The sequence below is a fragment of the Chaetodon auriga genome, chromosome 14 (assembly GCF_051107435.1).
Source record: "Chaetodon auriga isolate fChaAug3 chromosome 14, fChaAug3.hap1, whole genome shotgun sequence".
Taxonomy (NCBI): Eukaryota; Metazoa; Chordata; class Actinopteri; order Chaetodontiformes; family Chaetodontidae; genus Chaetodon; species Chaetodon auriga.
In genome coordinates, this window is record NC_135087.1 from 15,393,709 (window position 1) to 15,417,054 (window position 23,346).

Consider the following 23,346-nt stretch of genomic DNA (forward strand, 5'->3'; position numbering starts at 1 on the left):
AGTAAAAACAGGAACTGTACTGTGCTATATTCAATAGCAGAGATATCACTTCAGCTCTGTCTGGAGTGAAAGCTGGAGGGGAAGGAGCAGGTTTGCTGTGAGCTAAAAGAAGCTGCATCTGCTTTGCGTAAGTTGCTTTTGCTTTCCATTCTTCAAAAAACAGTCTGATTCTAAACTGGCTTAAACGAAAGGTTATGATTTCTGCTGCTTTTGAACTTTAATAGACGAGGAGCGCTTGAGAGGCAAAAATGACCTCTACTTATAGAAGCCTCCACGACAGTTACGTTTCAAACAAAACGGTAGGACCACATCACACGCTCACTGAGTTATTCACTCTGTTTTGTGCTGCACATTGTTCTCATTCTCGGACTTGTTTCTCAACCAAACGTCATGCTGTTAGCGGTCCACCAGCTGTGTGACATTAGCTGTGGTTTTGGCCTGTCTGACTGTCTTGGGGATCGTGCTTGCCATCGCCGTGCTCGAAAGACCAGACCCCCCCAAAGATCATGAGACGCTTCCTGGTGATGGGGGCAATGTCTCTACGGACCAGTGCAGGTAATAATCCCAGTGAAGCGGCTCACTGTCTGGAGACACTGATGGGCCTGTGAAGTCCACTGGGGACAGACAGGCTGAAGAGATTTATCAGCTGTTACAATAAAACTGCTAGAATAAAACATTACAAGTGTTGAACATTAAAGAGTGACACACTGTTATGTAGAAAGTGTGTGCTGTCTGTCATGGCTGCCAGTGTTTTGGGGCATTTAAAATCTTGATGTATTAGCCTTAAGGTATTTTTTTATATTATATCTTTGTATTGGAATTCATTTCTTGGTGTGTCTTAATGCACCATTTGGATTGTTAATAGGGTTAAATCTTTTTTTTTTTTTTTTTTTTTTTTTTTAAATCATGTATGTGTTTGTTATTCTGTTTAATTCAGATTTTGTGGCATATCTTGTGTTATTGTTTGTAACTCATCGTTGCTGCAGGGTGTTTTTGATAAGGAGACATGGTGAAAAAAACATTCCCGAAGTTGTCAATACGTTTCTACACTTAAAAAGCATCACTTCAATGTGTTATACAACAAATATCTGTATTTTTTAGCAAAGAATTTGAAAGTGAAACCACAAAACACACAGTATCTGCATCTGTTGACCTTGACATTAGTGATTCTCTAAACTGTTTGGCTCTATTGAAACTTTCTCCAGCTCAGTTTGCAGAGAGTCCTCTCAGCGGATGTCTGTTTGTCTCTTAGTATGGTCCTGGTGGAGAGCTTCCCTCAGCAAGTGACATATAAACCCAATGCAACGCTCGGCATCCCTCTGGAAGAAGCCTGGAAAGATCTCATCTCCATTGCAACAGAGCAAGTGGATGTGGCTTCTTTCTACTGGACTTTAACTGGGGAAGACATCAACGTGAACTCTTCCTCTGACATCCCTGTGAGCTGTCAACTAAAACACAGAGAAAAGTGCAAACACACACTGTTGAATATCTTGTGAAAAAGGCCTATAATGCTCTGCGTGTCCTCGGCAGGGAAGGGAGATCCTCAGAGAGCTTGAGGAGCTGCCCTCCAGGAACGTGTCTGTCCGAGTGGTGACCAGCGTTCCCAGCGTTAGAACAAACTCCACAGATTTAGAGATCTTAGAACAGAAAGGTTTGGAAGTGACTCCCCTCTGTTCTTGTTCTCCACATTCACTGCAGTCTGTTTGATGTGCAGTGCGTTGTTCCAGCCTCCTTCCTTTAGCTGGTCTCCTTCATTCTACAGGAGTTCAGGTGAGGAAGGTGAACTTTGGCCGTTTGACCAGGGGCGTCCTCCACAGCAAGTTCTGGATCGTTGATAGAAAGCATGTGTTTGTTGGAAGCGCCAACATGGACTGGAGGGCTTTCACACAGGTGACACAGCGATTACAGATGCTTATTTGAGACCTTAGGACACAGCCTGGCAGTTTCATGACTCACTTTTGCCTGTAGGTCAAGGAACTGGGTGTAGTCATCTACAACTGCTCCAGTCTGGCAAAGGATCTGCGTAAGATTTTCCAGTCCTACTGGGTGATGGGACAGTCCAACAGCTCCCTGCCACGGCCCTGGCCTGCAGAGTATGACACTGCCATCAACAAACATTCCCCCCTGCTGGTGAAAAGTAGTAATGTCTCCAGCAGGATTTACCTCACAGTGAGTTCCTCAGGTTTCAGTTCACCTTTACAGGATGACTGTTGTCTCTGTTTACAGGGAAGTGACTAACTCGATCAAATGCTTTTGCCGTTATTATTAATCCATATTTGTCTGTCACCCCAGGGTTCTCCACCATCATTCTGCCCTCCATCGAGGACTCAGGACCTTGAGGCTATTCTCTCCATCATCTCAGAGGCCCAACACTATGTTGACGTGGCTGTCATGGAGTACTTCCCCACCACACGCTTTGAAAAGCCTCAAAGGTGAACCCGACTCACAAAAATAAATTGTTTGCATCAAACTATTTGCCTCTTTTTGCTTCATGTCCTCTCTTTGTATTCTCTCATTGATCAGATACTGGCCCTTCATTGATGATGTCATCAAGATAGCTGCATTTGAGAGGCGTGTGAAGATCCGGATGCTGATCAGCTGTGGGCAGGACTCTGATCCGGCCATGCTGCCCTTCCTTCGTTCTCTAGCCTCAATTGACAGCCCTCACCAGGGTATCAGCGTCCAAATAGTAAGACACACCAAGAGATAAAATCATCTGCTGTAAACACGTCTTCACCACTGAGTTTTCTTTTTTGTTGTTTCATTCTCTTATTCAGAAATTGTTCATCTTACCTTTGGGAAACCAGTCTGATATTCCATATTCCAGAATCAACCACAATAAATACATGGTGACTGATAAAGTAGCCTACATTGGTGAGTCACAGATTATCTTCACGATTATTATCTCCCTCAACTCTCTCTCATGTGTTGAGGTGACAGTTTGTTGCATGTGAACTGGTTAATAACCGACCGGTCGTGTTGTTCCTCAGGTACCTCCAACTGGTCGGGGGACTACTTTCTGACCACAGCTGGAGTGGGTCTGGTCATTTCCCAGCATGCTCCCCACTCCGTATGGAAGACTGAGGCCCTGCAGAGCCAGCTCAGGGCAGTCTTTGACAGAGACTGGCACTCTGAGTTTGCTGTGCACCTCGCTGACCTGGGTCACCACCCAAACTGTGCATTAGCAAGAAAAAGTTGCACATAAATATTATCAAGGCCATAATCAAACCATGGCTATGATCTGTGTCACTGTTTTCATGTAATCTGTGTCCAAATGAGCAGTTTTGGTGGATTTTTCTATTTTATAAATGCTCAAAACAATACGAATTACATTCTTTAGAGTGACTGTGCTGAAGAGGATAAAGTGGAAATGTTTTGGAATGAAACTGACATCAAATCAAGTTCAAAGAATACGAACTGTGGCATCCTCAGTTGTTTGACTTTATAATGCAATGTACCAGCTCTTACAAATAAGCTTTACTGAGTTATTGCCAATGTTTTTCTGAGATGTAGTGAATGTTTTTTGATGAACTAATTGCTGAACACATGTTTAATTATTAAATATATGTCAACATCCTTGAGATTTTGTTAACAAGCAAAACAATACCTGAGTTGAGAGTCAGTCACTTGGTGTGAGTGCGGAGGCCCTTTGCTGTGGCTGGCTATGTGTTGGATTGTAAGATGCTACTTGTGACTATTACACAGCAATGACATCTTTATAGACTGCAGTGTTTTAAGTGTCACCCAGAAACTATTACATTTGTTTTGGCACTGTCCTTATGCAGAATTCTTGAGAAATGACAATATTCAGGACTTAAGTTTCAATTTAAAAAACTTTGTTTTGTTTTTTTTGTGGCAATTTTCATGAAAATCATCAAAATAAAATGTCACCTTGTCAAACAGTAAAGAAGCATTATCTGGTTAGATGATCATTTCAAGTCTCAGTGCTTTCTAGTAGTTAGATGGTATTAATTATATTCTTTATTGTTAAGTTAAGTGTCCAGATGACTGGGAAAATCAATGCACAAGTATTTCCTTCCTTCCTTCCTTCCTTCCTTCCTTCCTTCCTTCCTTCCTTCCTTCCTTCCTCCACAGTTCTACTTGTGTTGCTTATTGAATGGATTTTTGTATGTTAGTTCCCTCCCTGAGGGCAGAGGGCGCTATGTCTAAACCGCTGTTTTCACAGTGAGCACACAGGGAGGAGCTCCGGCTTGTGTAGTACGTGTGCTTCACAGCAGTTAGCTTTCGGAGAGTTAGCTACCTCCACAGCTGAGCTGAACTCACAATCATGGTGCTGCTTGAAAATGACTCGGTAAGAACAAAACGCACACCGTGAATAACTTCATCTGTTGACTCTCTTGATTCTAAATCAGAAATTGACACTGTCTGCTTTAACTGTCTACCAGCTAACTAGCTAATAGCCTCGACGGGAGACAAGCTAGTCGTCAGACTGATTAGCTAGCCTGCTAAGTTGAAGCTAACACCGGCGTTGCGTTTTTTGCAAATATGTAAGTTCAGGTATTGTACTTTCTAGCAAATTAGGAGCCACAGACTGCCGTTGGAAAGTTAACCCTCGTTGAACTGGTCTAATGTCTTTCTCAACGCTAAAGCTACAAGCACGTACATGGACACCAATATAACATTAACGTTAGTGAAATATGGATTCCCTGATTGTCTACCCCAACGCGGGACTATCCCCGGTCGGCACTCTCCCGCTAGCCAGACTATCGAGCCCACCGACATATAACGGAGCTAGTTATCTTTTTTTATGTTAGTTTTTTGTTACGTACAAGTGTATTTGACATATAATTAGTGACATATTGTTTCAAATACACCTACAGTATGACCATTAGCCTATGAATTGACTTTGTCGTTACGTTTTAACAAGTGGTGGATAAATCCTCTTTCCGTTTCCGGTCAGTTAACGTCACATCACAGATACTCTTGAGTTCGCCATGCCTCTGGTTTGGTAGTACGATGTACTGTATCCTTCGTTCAGTATCTGTGGTAGTAGTAGTAGTAGTAGTTGTTGTTGTTGTTGTAGGCCTAGTAATCAGGGATGGGCAAAGATACATCTAAAAGTATTCCCAAATACAATGCGAAGTACCCAGCATTAAAACAGCCTATAAGTGCACAACATTCTATAACTCCCGACCATTTATGCGTGTAGAAAAGAGCGAACAACAACTCCGGACTAGCAAACCAGTCCTATTACTGGCCAAGAACGTCCTGTTACTGGCATTACTGCCGCTTCGACTGGCATACTCCGCCGTCGTTTTATCCAGTAGTGTTATTCTTACTGGAGTGGTGTTAAGAAATAATACGTGTGCCAATACATAATATATGCTATAAATGACACGAATACGTGAAATATAATCAGGGGGCAGTGTATATATATGATAATACGTGAAATATAATCCGGCGGGATAGATCGTCTAAACCACCTGGGGCTACGCGTCCGTGAGCGAACTCAGTTGGGAGTCTCCGTCTATCTACCGAAATATGCACCGCAAGTTAGCACCTAAGCTAGTAACGTATTATTTGAAGTCAGGGCTAGCCTAATTAACTATAGTAACCTAATTAAACAGCAGGTTGTTCTTGAATATGTTTATCTTTAACTGTTTGTAGGTCACCGGGTCCTATACTCACTAGGAAGTGGTAACTCACCCTTGCTATACTAAGGCAGGCTAATGTTAGAGGTTGAAATGTTTCTGAGATTTTGCTCTCCCTGTTTATATCTATGAGAGCAGAACATAAAAATGACGGCAGTATGAGGTAATACAATTAAACGCCACCACAAACGTCCAAAATAACCTTAAAGATCAGAAAACGCCTCTCTTTAATAGGTTTAACAAAACTGAACATTTTTTACAGGGTGTTGCATAAGACTGCATTAGTTTAGGCTAATAATCTGGAAACTGAGCGTATAATCAGTTTGTGGAAAGTTTATTTTTGATATGGCTAATCTTTGTGGTGAGATCAGCTGCAGACCCAGACGTTATTGATCCTTCTGATAGGACTGTCGCGCTGTAATTCCTGGGGCATTAATTTTTCTTTTTGCTCTGTCCAGTTTCTCACAGAGCTCACTCGGCTCTTCCAGAAGTGCAGAACATCTGGCAGTGTTGTCATCACGCTAAAGAAGTGTAAGTAGCTCCCTCCTGACCTCTGACAATTATCACTCAATGGGGAAGTAAAACTGAGTCCCCTCCTCTCAAGATCTAAGCAGCTGGATTGTGACATGTTTCGTCTTTCCAGATGATGGGAGGACCAAGCCAGTGCCCCGAAAGGGCCACACAGAGTCATTTGAACCAGCAGACAACAAATGTCTCATCAGGGCGTCTGATGGCAAAAAGAAGATTAGCACAGTGGTGAGTTCACTGTGTTTCCTCTGGTTTATATGTCTGATATGTCTGATCTTTTCCTCTAAATGCTGAATTCTCTTTTCTTACCTTTACAGGTTAGCACCAAAGAAGTAATCAAGTTTCAAATGGTAGGTTGAGCTAATCTTTTCTTTTGTAATAGTCTGTCTTTGATGAATGAGCTGTTAGAACTTAATCATGAATATAAACTCGTCTTTACAGGCATACTCCAACCTCCTTAGAGCTCACATGGATGGACTTAAGAAGAAAGATAAGAAAAGCAAAAGCAAGAAAACCAAAGCCACCCAATGAGCAACAGACTCTTTAGCATAATCACGGGTACCTAAACTGGCCTGTACTATCTGAGGGTATGGGAAAGGCCTCCACTTGGCTTTCCTTCCATTCACCTGAGGCCTCAGACTCACTGTTCATCCACCCGGTGACTTCTTCGATATTATGCCATTGTTTGCATGGTAATGTCTCATCCCTGGCTGGTCAGTGCCATCGGTGATCCAGAACAGCAAACCTGAGGAATTCTCCCAACTCATGCAGGATGAAGCATGCTTCGGAACTAGGTCATCAGCATCTGTGTCACCTCTGGAGCCAAATCCATGGAACCCAATGATTAGATGCCTTTCATACTATTTAATTGTTAGAGTCCCTATTTATGTTATATTACTGCTAACCTGTGAGCCGTGCTGCCATGTTTCAATTTGACTGCATCTCGAGAACAATGCTAAATATTCCAGTCACTGGAAGTTTTTTTTTTTTTTTTTAAATCACTATTACTGTAAAGTTGCTTGGAAATACAGAACTAAATCAGATCAGATTTGATTTGTTTTTAACCAGTTTCACTTAATAATTTTTTAATTTACTTATGTGTTTTTGTTGACATTTTCTAAATACAATGAATATTATTTCCCCTCCGTTTTGAACCACAGTTCCACACCAAGCTGATAACCTTGTTTTAAATTGCTGAGCACCATAAAATGTACCTTATGGCTCCAGTTAATGTGGTTAATTGAAATATGAAGAAGATCTCCTGAATGATAGCCCAGAAAAAGTGTTAAAAGTTATCAGTTTACTGAAAGGCATTGAGTTTGAGTTATGAATACAGAGAAAAAAGTATTGGCTGTAATTCCAATAAATGTCATTCCTGTTGATCACAATTACAAGGCAGGTTTAACTACAGCCAGAAGCTTTTGTCAACCATTCGTATGGTCTCGTCATGCTCCTGAGACCTGCAGCAGAATTTAAGTTCAGAAATAAAGTGCTTTGTTAAAAGTCACTGCTGCTGTTTTTTTTTTTCCTTTTTTGTTCTTTGTGACAGAGTGGCAAACATGAGTGATGTAGAAAAGGAGACAGTAAATACACTATGTACATAAACATCTCTGTGCTGAACTTCAGGAAACAGTCTGAGCTGTGGTCGAGAGAAGAAGCGCCTCATAACGCCGTGTTCCTCTTGTCCGGTCGTTCCTTGTGTGCGAGGTGGTGCTGTCGGTTGCTCTCTTCCTGGTATCCCTGCTTCATGAGGCTGGTCAGGTACTGGAACATGGTCTGGATCGCAAACACAACACATATTGAACCGCGTCAGGGTCCCCAAAGGTGAAGGACATTCATTCTTTCAGCTGAGCTTTGAGGAAAATGACAATTATTATTTTGTTTGCAGACAGCTATTTTTTACTGTCACCATCTTTGGGAAAGGTTCTATGTTGTTTTATATCATCCTTTTAACTCCAACCACCAGAGGGCAGTCAAGCCCACTTATTGAAGCAGACTAACGAAGAATTACAACTTTGAATTCAAATTTTTTTTTTGTCTTTTCAGAGTATTTACGCTGAATCACTGAAATACAACATGAGGATACAAACATGCTGTTTGTATGTGTCTCATCTTAAATGTGTGTTTTTAATGTCTTCCACCCTTTAAATGTTGTGGCCTCTATGTTGTCCATTGCCAGAAAGCTCTGCACTGACTCTAAACTCATTGGAGAAAGATGTATCTGTTGTGCAGCAATTACTCGAGCGTCTCTGCATTAATAACACGAGGCATCTTCAAGTGACATAACGTGATGTGACAGAGCCGTGTTCCATTTTCTCAGCATGCTCATGCATGGGTCAGAGAGATGCACCATTCACATCAGTCAAGCTTGTGTTGCACTGGCTTCCATCCTGACATGTTACACTGCACATTAAAAGAGACGTGCAACACGAGGCGTTTACCCAGAACAAGTCACTGTGAGGGTCTCTGATTAACAACCAGAGGAGGAGACACCCCGGGTCACGCGGTGGCACTCCTTACCTTCCATGCCTCCTCCAGCTCGGCCGTCCACCTCTCCTTCAGGATGGGCTGCACGGCACAGATGAATTCTGCTCCGACGTACTGGAAAATAATTATGAGAGATCCTTACTGACGGGCTTTGTGCTGTGATGTCTAGGCTAGTATCCAGTTGGTGTGTCACTCCATTGTTATTATTTGCATGGGTAGGTGTGTGTATGTGTGTGTGTGTGTGTGTGTGTGTGTGTGTGTGTTTTGCAGCTTTGGGAGTGCGTCAATTCTTTCAGCTGCTGTGATTTCAGGGGTGTCAGTATAATGGTGAGTCTGATAAAGAGCTACAGTTTCAGTTGAAATTAGCACGCGTGTACTCTTCTGCAAACAAAGCAGCATCACAAAAACAGAGTGAACACAGCGGCGTTGGGATCATCGGGGTCTTACACTGTAGTACTTTGGTGGGGCGTTGTAATGATAATGGCTTTTTCCCAGCTCCAGAGCCAGAGCTTCCAGCCTCTCCTGCTGCTCCAGTCTAGCCACGCTTTTCTCAATAAAAGACATCACCCTGAAAGAGACGGAAATAAGAGACAGAGGATGAGCCACCCAGCCTAATTGATCCACCAGTTAATCGTGATTTAGCAGCAGGCGACCATCAGCTGATAGTGTGACTGTGCTGAAAGGCTGCATTTTGACATTTCACAAACTCAAATGCCAAGAAAAATAAATGAAACTGATTGTGTATCTATCAATCTGACTAACACTTGAGGCAAAAACAGCTGATTGCACAATACTTAATCCCCCTGAAAATACTTCCTCCCCCTGCACGAGACGCCACAGGATCAATTTCCTTTGTTGCCTCACAGGTGTGTCTGCCATCGCTGCAGAGTGTGTGCGTGACAGTTTTGAAGATGAATATGGAACAAAGGGCTCAAGTTGGTTCAGGTCTCTCTTCTCTGTGTCTCACTGCCACCGTGGACATTAGTACTAATGTCCCCGAGTGTGCGGCTGATGGGCCATTTGGCCTTATCAGTGAATTTGAAGAGTTCACGCTGGGAAGACTAACACATTTTGTCTCTGCGTCGCTGCTGCGGTGCCACGCTAGCATCTGTACCTTCAGGTCCTCAGGCTGTAATTGGCTGCCTGATGCACCCTGGGAAACAACAGACAAGTGGCTGTGATAGATGCTACAAGCTCTGTCTGTGGTTAGCATGTTATAACGAGTACCTGAGGTGTTTTGCTCTGCCACTTATCTCATGATTCGTGTCTTCCACTGTACTGCATGCAACATGGTTTAATCATGTGTTGTTGAAGCCTAAATGAAAGGCAGACCTTATGTTTTTATTTAAAAAAAACTGATCCATATATTTGTCTTTGGGAGGAAAATACAATTGGAATTACAAAGAGGAAGAAAACAGCTCAAACTGTAGCATGAAGAACAACAGGATCAGTGTTTTCGATTGTAACATTTTTATGTTATTAAAACTGACAACTAACATCCAGTTTAAGCTGAATTTCACACTTCTGCATTGTTGGTTCTGGTCTTTTCGCGGGACTTGTTGAAACAACAAAATATACAACAATGCCAGTCTTGTCCTTTTTAGCGTAGGGACTAGGATGGTTATCATGACAAAAGCCAATGAATGACTTTGACCTTTTAGTGTTAGCAAGACTAAATGTGCTGGACATCAATCTGCTCTGCTGTACTTTCACTGGATGATGCTGACGTGTTGGTGACTGACCGAAGGCCGTGCGCCCTGAGCTCCCGGCTGCTCCGCAACCTCTCCAGGTCCTCCACGTCTCGGAACAGGAAGAAGACGTCCTTGCATTCGGGATGGGTCTCAAACAGCCTGACAAGACAACAACAGCACACACAGCCATCCGTGAGCCTCAGAGAGCCGCTCACGAGGAGCAGTCAGTCATAGTTTTAGGGTGGACAGATCTGATCTTACTCTGCTTCTTCTTACCATCACTGCGGCACATAGTAGCGTGTCGAGGTGGATCTGTGAGTTTGTTAGCCGCCCAGAGCTGCGATGGGCCCTGCCCTGTCAGGAGCCAGGACGGAGTCTCATGGAGCCGCTGCTCCCGCTCCAGTTTTCCCTTTTCTAATTTAACCTCAATCACTTTCCTTAAGCAGAGAGTTTAAGCATCCAATCAGAGAGCCTTCCAGTCTCCAGCTGAGGTACCTGTGATTAGTCATGCTACCAGAATACACAGTTGCCTCCACTGGATGTGAGTTGCATTGTGCTCGCAATGAAATGCAAGGCGTACTGTGATTCTGCTTTTTCAGCACGAAGTCACCGTCGAAAGGAGAGTGAGAGAAGGAAAACGGGGGAACGACAGGCAGCAGAGGTTGTGAGGTGGACTTGGTGAACGTGTATCTTTATAATTTAAGCTTGATCATTTAAGATTTGAGCTGAGAGCTGCTGTTATTTGTCCAGTGTGGCAGGTCAGACGGAAGCTTGTTCTGTTTTCTGTTTATTGTTTTTGTTGTTTCACTCTGCTCATGAGAGGAGAGGGGGCATGTGTTTTCACACCAGAAACACAGAGCGGAGTCCTCATGAATAAATGCATCCGATGTCTATAATATGTGGCCCCCCCCCCCCCCTTGATAGATAGATGAATAGGGCTGATGGGAGAGGTGTTAGAGAAGTGATGGTCCCTCTAATGGCTGCTGTGCAAAAACATGAGCGGCTCTGCATCCTTTGACAAGCGGATGATAATGCAGACGTCTATTGAAATGCAATGTGTTGAGCTCTGATTAAAGACAAAATGTTCTGTATTTACAAAATATCGAACAGGCAGACACGACAATGAAAGGCTGCATAATAGAATTTCATTCTCATGTCTGCTTTCGTGAAGCTGTGTGGCTTTCTCACTGTATTCATTCCTCCTGCTCACCATCTTTATTGATGAGAGAAAAGGGGAAATTGGCCGCTCTCCCCTTTTCCATCTCCACCACTGTTAAACCAGCGACAACATGCGAAGAGCTGCTTATTTTGCTCCATTGTGTGTGCTTCTTGTGGACATGGGCGTACATGAAAACATGTGATACATAGCAGACAATGCAGCGCTTTATAGCTCCTGGAATTTTAATTACCACCATTCAAGGGTTGTATTCATAACTATCTTTGTCACTTGTGGCTTGATCCCACAAGTGTCTTATTTATACGGATTTGATAGAGGGACATCCTCTTGCCATGGGAAAGGCTCTGTTAAATTCATAGCTGATGATTGATAACAGGTGATTCCCATTTGCTGTTTTATTGTAACAATTATTGTTCAGTCTTGAAACACCAGCCCTGACAGCCTGGGAGCCCTGATCCACATGAGGCCCATGTGTTTCCAGGCTGACATGTTAAGGTCAATCTCTCCAACTGCTGAGGTCACCCAGGGGACGCATACCCTTAATTGGGCTGCTAGCCATGTGCCCATTAGTCTCTTTACTGTAGATCCAGAAGCTGCAGCCTGAATGTCCGCCACTCTTCATCACCGTATTCTTTTATCTCTTTTATTTCCCTGCCAAAGGCCAATGATGTTTTCCCGGATGCCGGTCATCATCATAACTGATAAAATGCATTTTCCTGATGGCTGATGCCTTTAATTGTATGTATTGCATGGCAGACCTGGAGCTGTGTGTTATTATGTAATGTTGTCAAGATGTGATATGAAGTGATAAGAGGGGAGGAGGGGTATTCTGCTCCGAGCTCTCAGCGAAAAGCTGTGGGTCTGAAGGCAGAGCAGAGGGATGGTGGAGGTGGAGGGATGCTGGATGTTCAGTTTCTGGCTCGTATGCAAAGGTCAGGCACTGTGCCATCATCACAGTGGATCAGCGGGCCCTCTGCAGACCTCTTTGTCTTGGGCCAGCAGGTCAGAACACAGTGCAGAGGTTTCACTAAGCTGTCTGACGAGGGTAAAGATTTGCTCCTTTAAACACAGGATATGGAAAGTGCCATTGAGAAAAAAGTTGGGATTTATTTTGTCCTCTGGGTTTCTTTCGGTTGCAACATTTAGGCTACATTAAACAAAATACTGTCACGTTGCATGTTTTATAAGAATCGTGTCTTAAACCTAAACATTTCTGCAGGGAATCGCAGTGTTCGTAAAGGTTACTCAGTATGACCTCGTGATAATTATAATATTCCTGATCTTACAGCTTTACAGCATCTTCTGCTCTTCTGATCAGCAAACCAGACAATTGATCTCTTTAACTGTGAGTTTTCTGACATGCAACCAACGCTGGAAAGGTACAGAAGAGGCTTAAGCATCTTACCTGACGAACATAATAATCCCAACTTTAGCTATGTCGTCCCGGATAACTTTCCACGACTCCTTGATCATCTGGACCTGGTCCTCTCTGGGATACGCAGCAGCCGCAGCATCCTCCGTGCTCCTCTCTGCAAACTCTGCTTTTGCTGCCAGACCTGATATTGCGCAACCCATTCTTCATAAAAGAAAAAATATAGACGATGTTGTTTTTGCGCCAATCCGGGAGAGAAAAAACAGAGTTAATTGATTTTGCGCCAGAGGAAATCTGATGTTTCTGGCATGTGGTGGAAGTGAGAGGCTCCAGCTGCGTCTTGAACTCAACTCCTTTGGTTGGTGTCACGAATCGGTGTCAAGTCAGTGAACAGACGGACAGGATGCAAGTTCTGGTCATTGGTTCAAAATGAAAACACTCGTTGACGAGCACGTATTGAGCGGAAATTACGCTTTTATTTTGAAGGATGTCACAGCCGACTTCCGGTGTGTATTCGTGGCTGCTTGATGCAGCTTTTGAAGGCAGAGATGGTTCAATGAAGACGGCGACAGGGCGCTTAGTAATCTGAGGCACAGAGGATGGGCTGTGCAGTCATTTTAAATAAAGATTGCGAACACAAATTAACTAAAACACACACACACACACACACACACACACACACACACACACACACACACACACACACACACACACACACACATATCAGTGAGGAAATACCTCATGTACTAATGTGTAATTTCCTTCACCAGACCAGAAACACTTACATAAAATTAGGAAAAGTCATAAAGAATCAAACTGATAAAAACAATATTAAGTGTGTTTTTGAGGGCCCAGGATCTCCAGACCCCAAACATAATGTTTTTATTTTTAAGTCCCATTGATTCAATAAATCTTTTAAGTCACAAATGCAGTAACAACATCATTGTATCATTAGTTTAGTGTGGCTGCTGGTTCCCTTTGTCTCTTCAGTACACAGACTCATGTCAACATGACACATCTCTCCTAAGTGTTATGTGCAAACACTGTACTAACATAGTGACTCACCTGTACTTCTGTATTGCATCTTCTAAAAACAGAAAAAAATATGGAAGGCCATAGAAGGCTATATTAAAACAATACAAACTTGAAAAAGAACATGTAAAACCTCAACTGCATTAAAAGTTTTCATTTATGTGTGTTATTCGGTTAAAAATTAAAATGCAACAATCCCGGCATGTAAATGTGAATTAATTGATGTTTGCACAATTGGAAAATTAGGCTGCTTGTTTGGACTGCATTTTTTGCAGTATTATTTATTCCATTTAACCAGCTGAGCATGGATGTTGTGGATATACTCAGTTCAGCCATAGAACAGATGGATATACTGTATTTGAGATGCATGACAGGGCAGGGAAAGAGAGGGGAGCAATGTGGACACTTACCATTTCTGTTTTTATTGAAAATATGGGAAACTTCAAGTATGAAACAATATATTTTCTGGAATGGAAAAGTAAAAAGCGTTGCTACTGGTCAGTATTTACACGAGGCCAATCTCTCCCAAATATACAGCTTCATAAATAATATTAAAGAAAATATACAACTTATTGAGAAAAATAAAGCTCCAGTGGTACAGTATGTGAAAACAGTTTAAGAAGCAGCTACAGTAGACGTGGAAGCAAATTACTGCTGTGACCACACGTACTAAAAGTCAACACATGTTAAAAGAAAACCCTCTTTGGTGTATGCTCAGAGACTTCTCCCTCGTCACTGAGCAGTTAGCTCCTTTTTGCTTTCCCCTGAAACTCCAGCTGACAGTTTACATGGTTTAACGGCAACACTGTGATTACAGTAAGATTCGCCAACAGTGGCAGGGAACCAAATAAATGCATATAATAATAACATAGAACCTAATCTTCAACTGATACAGGGGACCCTATACATACTTTTACATAAACGTGTATTGTACAGTGCAGACAAATACCCAATGTACAAATATTGCAACGCATCTTTTTAAAGGCAATATGCTTTCCCCTCGTGGCCCTCATAAAAAAACCAATGATCTCCCTTCTGTGTTTCACTGGTGCAAACATCATCACCCATACTGAAAACAATGTGCAGACAAACAAGTTGCATTTGTTTGGGAGGAAAACAGGAAATAGGGACGTTGAGAGGCATCAGGTTTCCATGTGACAGTCCCTGATAGTAAAAATGTACAGAATTCATGAGCTTGTGCTTAAGCTCTGGAACTTCTCCCGCAAGTTTTTCACTAAATTACTTTCTGTCATCTTCCCTGAACTCAGGACAGCAGACTTCGTGGCACAGTCTGAGCCCTCCTGGAGAACTCTGTCCTCGTCTCGCAGTTTACCAGTGTCTCTTGTGATCAGAGACGCGTGACTGGCTGTGTAGCAGGTCCTCACTTGTTCCTGAAGGTTCTGTACTTCATGGAGGGGAAGAGACCCAAGCATGTGGTCCAAGGAGCTCCACCTGCACAGCAGGGGCTGAGGCTGGGGTTGGCGACAGTCCTCCACCACAGGACATCGTTCCTCGTGTACTGTTTCAGACTGTGTCCTAGAGCAGTCTGTCAGAGCTCTGTATAGGTCAGAGGAGCTATTGTACTTGTGTGAGCAGCCATTACACTTCTTCATACATCCATCCAGCATCCCGTTTGGGACTGTGCAGCTACGGGTTACTTTTGAAGAATGGGGGCTCTTTGCGTATTTGGTGCGCAGCTCCTGCACATCGGGCCAGTGGAAGGTGTCTGACTGTGGGCTTTGTGGGCAGGTAAGTGTGCTCTGGGAGCTGGCTCCAGAGCTGTGGGTCTGGACCGGGCTTGGAGGACGCTCTTCATGGATGACCACCTGATCACAAGTGTTCAAGGGCACTCTCAGGTTGGGTTTACCTGCATACATACACAAAAAACAGACAAATACACAGAAACTGCTTTTCAGTTTTCTCCATACACGAGCTAAAGAAAGCAATCATTTGCATCCTATTTACCCTTTTTCCTCAATTGCATCTTCTCCTCCTGGACAACAGGCATATTCTTGAAGCCCTGTTGACTCGCTGTTTCTCGGTTCCTCTGCCAGACTACTGGTCTGTTATTTTTGATGCGCTGACTGTACTGTCGTGCCAGCTGGAACACCTTGTTTTTCATCTTTCCCATGTCTTGTAGGATCTGGTCCTCATCTATACTTGTTCGGAAGTTAATGATCTTGGGGAGGTGGCTGTGGTTGATATGGCCCTTCTCTGGAGACGCGTGGGTCTTACGTGACTTAGAGTCCTGATAGGCTCCTCCCTCCACTGCTGGAAAGGTTGCGGAGGGTGATGAGATGGAGGAGCCATCTGAGGCAGTGCTCGTTTCAGACTCTTCTACAATCCAAAGGGGTCGCTTGCTGATTTTAACATCCGAAATGTCTGAGCTGATTTCCTGCGTCGCTTCTAAGTCATTGAGGTTCTTCTCTGCAGTCTGCTGGACTTCCTGGCTCTCCTCCTCCATTTCCATGTCATGCCAAACCTTGAGCATGTCTGTTGAGGGTGTGAACTCTTCTTCTGTGGTAGGGGCATCTGTGATGCTCTGACATCTAGCCTTGGCTTCCACTGGTCTCTGTGGTCGTGTTTTTTGAAGAGTGTCAGTGTTTCGACTCTTTTCTAAGCCAGGAAGGTCAAACACAGACCAGGAAGTGGGGCGGTTCCGAGAGAGGCCTTTTCTGTGGACCGCGACGGCCTGCTCCTGATGACCATTGTTGAGCTGTCGGCTCAGATGCCGGACCAGACCTGCTGGGATATAGGACAGACTTTCCCTGCGCTTGATGCTAAAGTTAGCATCTTGATGCTCAGCGTGCTCGTAATACCTTCTGATCTTGTGGATGAGGAGGCGATCCTGTTTAGAGAGAGTGGACCTGCGTTCCCCTTCAATGAGGGCGTCCAGAGCAGGGTCATGAGCAGGTGTTGACAGATTCGCTGAGGTCACCTGTGGCTCTGGGGAAGAGCTGGACGACATTTGGGTCTGTTTTTCTACATCTAGGCAAGCTGAGGGGCTTTTGAAGGCCTCATTCTCTATTGAGGGCGAGGGGCAGGTGAGGGAACTCAAGTCCTCTGAAACAAGACTGCTCCGTCTGGACAAGCTGCTGATGAAGTGCTCAGCTATCACACTTGCCTGGTCCAACACAGAGGACGGTAGGATGCTTTTGTTGTCTGATAGCACCTCCTCTTCCTCCTCTGAGAGCTCCCCATTCGTCAGCACACTCGTCTCCTCCACTTGGAGACCAGAGGAATCACTCTGGCCTTCTTCTTCCTCTCCAGTTTCTCTTGAGTTATCCTGAGGTTCTGCTGTTTCTTCTTCTTGTTGCAAAGGGGAGACCGGAGACTCGGGCCACTGGGACTCACACACCTCCAGCTGATCGCTCTTTGTCTTTGCAAGAGGGACACAGTCTAGAGGGCACAGCTGCTCCACAATGACCTGAAACATGATTGCAGTGTTTGCAAAGTGGGATGTAATGAGTAAAAGAGACATTATGATGGCAAGCAGTCTCCATTCCCCATTAACTTAATGGACCTTTTCAAAGTCAACTAGGCAGTTTAATCTAAAGCAGCCACAATTTATGATGCATGCATTTTATCTTATGAGGCCGACTTGAGTTTTATTACACTGACCTATTCCTATGTGAAATATCAAAGTGTGGTAAAAACCAAGGAGACATTGTGACTGCTTTTGCAGCATGGTTTCTAGGGACTTACTGAACAATTTTTGCCACCCTTTGCAAGTTAAATGGTGAGCATTGCCTTGTCTGTGGCTCAGACCCTAGTTGGCCATTGATCTAAATCTATTTCCAGGCGGTGCCTGCTGCAGAAAGTGCAGCTTGGAGCTGTGTGGTGGAGATAAGGTTAGCGAGAATATCAACCGACATTCTCACAGCAGCTGTTTGGCAAAGTTACCAAAAGAATCAGCTAAGAACTGTACCTGGCTCTGAATACAATGTTGCCTTTCTCAATGAGAGTGGTAGCCACAGAACAGCAGGTCATGTATATGTGTGTGTGTGTGTGTGTTTGTGTGGGGCATTCTAATGTCCAATGATTTATACTGACCTCAGAGAAATGCTATGCTCATGTGAAAGGGCACCTATTAGTTAAGAAGCTAACCTGAAAAGTCTAATGTAGTATTGAATCAGCTTGCTTTCATTCAAAGGCTATATAATGGCAGCAAATGCACAGAAAGTGTGTAATTCAAACTATACTATGATTAGAAAATAGGCTGAACAACAAACTAAGCCCTATTGAGGACATGAGGATTGACTGGCATTCTTTGACACAGTGAAAAAATTTCACGTGGCCTTACTGACGTGTGGAAATGAATGGATGTGTATATAAATGAATTCAAGGCTCTATTGAGTACCTGTGTGGTAAGACTTTCTTTCACGGCCACGTCCACATGTTTCTCTTCCTGTCCCGAAGTTTCTTCCTCTTCTCTCTGTGGCGTTTTCAGTTCAGCCAGATCTCCGTTCTGATCATCCTGAAAGAGCAAAACTTGACATTAAACTAAAAGTTTGTATTCTAAATCATCCTAAAGATCACACTGTGAGGCAGCATGAGGCAGAAGAACACGCTCAAACATTTCCACTTAATGTGGTTTCAGGTCAGCCTTGAAAAATCCACTACAATGGTCAGAATAAAAGACTTCCAATAACAAGTATCAATTCATATTCAGAGACAATACTGGCATAACAATTAACCTCTTGACAAAGACTTTTCTAATAATGAAAATTCAGAGGGGAAATATGATTAGGAAATATGGGTATCAAAGAGCAAAGCTCTTGCTATTATAATGATAATTTCATTAGATGGCTACATTAACCTTTGAAGTCAAACAACATTTAACAGGGCACATTAAGCCACTGGCTGTAATGCAAATGCAGGCATGGTCTCAACATCATGAGCTTCAACATCAATCACGTCCCAAAAATCACAATCGTGAAACACAGCACACTGGAACTACACAGATGAGGAAAACATACAGTGAGAGGAGAACATGCATACAGTGGGATGACCTTCAGCTCCAAAAACAAAACAATGCAGGCAAACACATGCACCAAGTCACCAAGTCAGACTTTTACGTTTCACCCATGCAGCATGTTTTAGAGTTGACTATTAGCCGTTTGGGAGAACTTCAGTCCATGCACTTCAATAGCATGAATTTAGGCAGTCAATGTGCACAGTGCAAACGGTAGCAGGTGTTAGTTGGTTCTGTTTACGAAAGAAAAAAAAATAGGGAGAGAGAGCCAGCGTGGGAGAGAGAGTAGCAGAAAGTACTGGTAAGCCAGTGGAATGGAGCAGGAAATGGGAAACTCGTGGGTGGCAGAAACCCTCACCGTTGTGAAGTGAGTAGAAAGCAAAGCCCTGGCTTTATAGTGCCAGCAGGAGATGGCTGCCAGCACTGAGCTGGCAAAGTCGGCTACCTGGTCGTCTCCCATCAGTTTATCTTCCTTGTAACTCTCCCCCTCCTCCTCATCCTCCTCCTTTGCCTCCTCCAGCTCCAGCCCCCCCTCACTGGGTGAAGAGCCCAGTTTCGGGTCACTGTCAGTAGGACTTAGCTGCTCCAGAGAGTCCCCTCTGGGAATTAGATCCTCCACACATGGCCTCTCAGCCTGGGGCTCGCCTAGACTGGAGGTCAGTGTACTGACACTACTGGCTGGCTGAAGGGAGCACCTCTCCCCCAGCAGTGCACCCTCACTGTCTGCATGCTGTAGCGTGAAGTCATAGACATGTGGTTTGTTATTGCAAGGCCAGTGCTAGAGTCATGTTGTGATTGCAAGGCTTTAAATGGGATGGAATAATCATAAAGCTGCTTTAGCTTTGGGTGAGATATGATTTTGGTAATCCAGGGCAAGTCCAAGTGTGCTCTGTGAAGATTAGGTTTGCACTTTTCCATTTTTTTTTGCTTTGAGTCATTTTGCAATTAGAATAGAAAGTTTGAACTGCTGAGTCAAATCTGGGTAAACCATATCTCACCACTGCACTCTGACCTAAAAAACCCGACAGAATGAAAAAGCTTATCAAGGTTCAATGAAAGAGTACATTTGGATTTCAGGTGCTTACCTTCAAAACAGCTGCATGGAGAGTAAAGATAAAGGGGAGGGGGAGAGATGAACAAATGAGACTGTCAATAAGTCTGGAAAAAAAGCATGTTCAAGTGGAATATTACATGACAAAATAACATGAATACCACATGCATCTTGTACAATTATGGTCAGGACACAATCTCTGCCTGCAGAAGCAAAGACTGAGTCAGGCAGTAGTTAGTCTGGGCCAGACTTAAGGGAGGCCTTGTGATTAGATAAATACCAATTAGAAACATCTTCCTCTCAGATGCTCAAACTGGACATGATGCAATTAGCCAGGAAGTGATGACCTACTCCCTCACAGAGATGGGAAGGTTGACATGAAAATTGCTTCTTCATTACATTGGTTTGAAAAATTGATCTCAACTGTGAGCAAAGGAGAACTGGGGACACAGAGATTTTCTCTTTCATAATGGCCAATTTGAGTAGATGACAGCCGGAAGACATGCAGATCTGAAGGCAAGGCTGAATTTGACTACTGACAAGAGGTTGTGTATGACAAAGCCTACGGCTGATCTGGCATTATATTAAACTTCATTATGGGTGAGGCCAGTGGAGTGGGAGTTAAGTGTCTTTTGATCTGCTTTCCAGGTGTCTTTGGGGGAAAAACAAAGCACAAGGAGATGTGCAACAGCTTTTACTGGGCAGACATAAAACCACCTTGGTAGGGCTGTGGGGATGCTGGGCCACTGCATCCACAATGTGGATCAAACTGTTGCCCAAACTTCTCTTTTGGCTGCCAAACCTGAACTGAACGTACCAGCCAGATTCCAAAAAAAAGGGATGCCTTGTAAAAACAGAATGCAATCATTTGCAAATGAGCTGTGTTTACCAACAACAGTTTTACAAAGTGTTCCTGAGCCCATGTATTAATCTTGTTTATACAATCATGTGTTCACAAAGTGGTGAACCTCTCTCCATCCTTGCTAGTGACTGACTGAGCCTTTCTAGGATGCCCCTTTCATACCCAATCATGATACTATCACCTGTCACTAATGAACCTGTTTACCTGTGGAATGTTCCAAACAGGTGTTTTTGGAACATTCCACGACTTTCAGATTCAGAAAAAGCAGATATTTACAAAAATCAATAAAGTTGATGAGGTAAAAACATCATATATATATATTGTCTTCGTACTGTTTACGTGGTGTATCAAAAAGGTTTAGCAAATGATCGCCTTCTGTTTTCTTCATGTTTCACACAGCATCCCAGCCTTTTTGTCACTGGGGTTGCACAGTGATGTCAATAAAAAAGCCCACAATGTACCAACCTTTTGTGGTCCTTACGCTTTGTTTTGCAGGCTCTAAAAAGGCAGAAATAAAAGAAAGATAACTCACTCACGGTGTAGGCGACAATTACTCATCAGCAATACTATTCTAGTGATATTACAAATACTAATGCGAAACAAATAGATCGAGTAGGGGTCTTTAACCTGATCTTCTTCTCCCATTTCGCCCTCCAAGATGGAAGTCATCAGCTTGGTAGGACTCTGCTTTCTTCAGCCTCTCAGGACTATAGTGGTACTTCCCTGGATCTGAGCAGCAGAGGGGTCTGTCATTACACTCAGAGCAGCAGTTAGAAAAACAATTTTCTCCACATAGGCGGACAGGTTACAGACTATATTAAACAGCAATCCATATTTTCCACTGAAAATTAACCACCCTCCTCTTTTGTGAGCAGCATCTTTGGTTGCTATAGAAACAGTTGAACTGGTCCTAGCAACAAATGCTGCTCTATTAGTAACACTTACAGTTAGAATTGTCCAGGATGGCCTCTTTTGCCTTCAAAGAGAAAGACAGCGTGTTTATATACAATTCTGCAGCAGCTGAGAAGGAAGAGGTGAGGGGGGGTGCTGCTCACCTTCTGAGGGAGGATGGTGTTGTGGTTCTCAAGAATGAGCCTCTTTATGTGATGGGCCCACAGACGCTTCTCCTCTACTGACTTGGCCTGGAACAACAAGCACTTGTCATTTCAAAAGAGTCGTTGAAGTTAATGAAGACACACCAGATACACACGCAAACAGAATGGAGACAAATTGCAGTACAAAACCACTGGCTCTTAAGAGTCTGGAAAAAAATACAAATAGAAAAATTATGGTTAAAAAAAAAAATTTTCTTCAATAATCTAAACAATTATAATACAACTACAACCCTGATTCCAAAACAACTGGAATAAATAAAACAGAATGTGATAATTTGCTAAACCTTTTTGTTACATCACATAAATAGTACGAAGACTATATATATATATATATAATGTTTTACCTCATCAACTTTATTGATTTTTGTAAATATCTGCTTTTTCTGAATCTGAAAGATGTGGAATGCTCCAAAAACACCTGATTGGAACATTCCACAGGTAAACAGGTTCATTGGTAACAGGTGAGAGTATCATGATTGGGCATCCTGGAAAGGCTCAGTTGTTCACAAGCAAGAATGGAGCGAGATTCACAACTTTGTGAACACATGATTGAACAAAAGACATTACTACATGCGCTCAGGAACACTTCATAAAACTGTTGTTGGTTCGTTTGTAAAATGTTAATAAAAACAGAATGCGATCATTTGCATAGTGTCTCAACTTCTTTGGAATCAGGATTGTAAAGATGAACTACGGTGTTTTGTAATTGGAGTGAAGTACTATGTGTCACTGGCGTTCATATTTACCTGCACAGTGTGGGGTTGCTTGGGATGCTTGAAATGGATGACACTGAAGAGCAGGGGATCCTTGGCGCTGTCAAGGAGCATTAGGGTGGAGCACTGCAACCACAATGAAAGTAGTGATGTAGCTGGGGTTCCCATAATTGAGTTTGTTACCTGTCTTGATTTGCTACCTTATCAAAAATGTCTTGTGTAATTTACATTTTCTAAACTATTAAATCACTAATCAATGAAAATAATGTCCAAAATCCATACGGAGATGTCGATCTTGTAGACATAGTGCTCCCCTCTTTTCTTGGTAATGAGGAGCATCTTTTCAAAGAGGAAGAGTGTACGGGTGTTCTTCGCCCGCAGGACATGAAAGGTGCCCTCCAGCACCAGCTCTCCATATGTAGTCAGGTCAGGACCCTTCCAGTTGATCAGAAGAGACTGTATCTCCTGCAGATGTACATGAAAGCACACAACCCCAGAGCACACTCTCAGTCATGTTCCTTAAGCATAAAAGAGAATAAATGCCAGCCAAGTGGCAGCTTTTATATGTAATCCTTAAAACATGTGTCCTTACAGAAAAGCAGGTAGGCGAACCATCCACTCTGTCAAAGACTCAAACTAAGAAAATCACTAAAAAGCTGCAGCCTCCATTTCAACCTTCAGCTAGACTTGAGAAAAGACGTACAGGTCAATAGCAAATTGTGAAGGTTCAT

At 43.2% G+C, this 23,346-nt stretch overlaps 4 protein-coding genes across 4 annotated transcripts in view; 2 read left to right on the forward strand and 2 right to left on the reverse strand.

Annotated features, from left to right (window-relative positions):
• Window positions 1-58: 58 nt before the first annotated feature.
• Window positions 59-3,904, forward strand: pld4 (phospholipase D family member 4). The gene is made up of 11 exons (XM_076748890.1): window positions 59-127; window positions 225-299; window positions 401-555; window positions 1,253-1,436; window positions 1,531-1,651; window positions 1,763-1,890; window positions 1,969-2,169; window positions 2,293-2,432; window positions 2,524-2,689; window positions 2,778-2,874; window positions 2,991-3,904. Exons 2-11 carry the CDS (start codon window positions 249-251, stop codon window positions 3,203-3,205), a joined length of 1,458 nt encoding a protein of 485 aa, XP_076605005.1. The 5' UTR covers window positions 59-127; window positions 225-248; the 3' UTR covers window positions 3,206-3,904.
• A 292-nt stretch (window positions 3,905-4,196) lies between these two features.
• srp14 (signal recognition particle 14) lies at window positions 4,197-7,647 on the forward strand. Its single transcript, XM_076749599.1, has 5 exons — window positions 4,197-4,312; window positions 6,071-6,143; window positions 6,256-6,368; window positions 6,458-6,490; window positions 6,582-7,647. The coding sequence occupies exons 1-5, from the start codon at window positions 4,289-4,291 to the stop codon at window positions 6,669-6,671; spliced, it is 333 nt and encodes a 110-aa protein (XP_076605714.1). The 5' UTR covers window positions 4,197-4,288; the 3' UTR covers window positions 6,672-7,647.
• Window positions 7,641-13,207, reverse strand: xgb (x globin). The gene is made up of 5 exons (XM_076749598.1): window positions 12,901-13,207; window positions 10,370-10,477; window positions 9,075-9,195; window positions 8,661-8,741; window positions 7,641-7,916 (listed from the first exon to the last, which is right to left on the reverse strand). The coding sequence occupies exons 1-5, from the start codon at window positions 13,068-13,070 to the stop codon at window positions 7,803-7,805; spliced, it is 594 nt and encodes a 197-aa protein (XP_076605713.1). The 5' UTR covers window positions 13,071-13,207; the 3' UTR covers window positions 7,641-7,802.
• A 1,093-nt stretch (window positions 13,208-14,300) lies between these two features.
• Window positions 14,301-23,346, reverse strand: part of LOC143332232 (pleckstrin homology domain-containing family G member 3-like) — a 31,972-nt gene continuing 22,926 nt past the window's right edge. The window contains exons 9-19 of the mRNA XM_076749558.1: window positions 22,898-23,080; window positions 22,649-22,741; window positions 21,843-21,929; window positions 21,733-21,763; window positions 21,415-21,516; window positions 21,253-21,285; window positions 19,960-19,970; window positions 19,233-19,604; window positions 18,260-18,376; window positions 15,865-17,326; window positions 14,301-15,766 (exon numbers count right to left, since the gene is read on the reverse strand). Coding sequence (XP_076605673.1) covers window positions 15,087-15,766; window positions 15,865-17,326; window positions 18,260-18,376; window positions 19,233-19,604; window positions 19,960-19,970; window positions 21,253-21,285; window positions 21,415-21,516; window positions 21,733-21,763; window positions 21,843-21,929; window positions 22,649-22,741; window positions 22,898-23,080 — 3,171 coding nt within the window. The 3' untranslated portion in view covers window positions 14,301-15,086. The remainder of the gene's footprint in view (window positions 15,767-15,864; window positions 17,327-18,259; window positions 18,377-19,232; window positions 19,605-19,959; window positions 19,971-21,252; window positions 21,286-21,414; window positions 21,517-21,732; window positions 21,764-21,842; window positions 21,930-22,648; window positions 22,742-22,897; window positions 23,081-23,346) is intronic.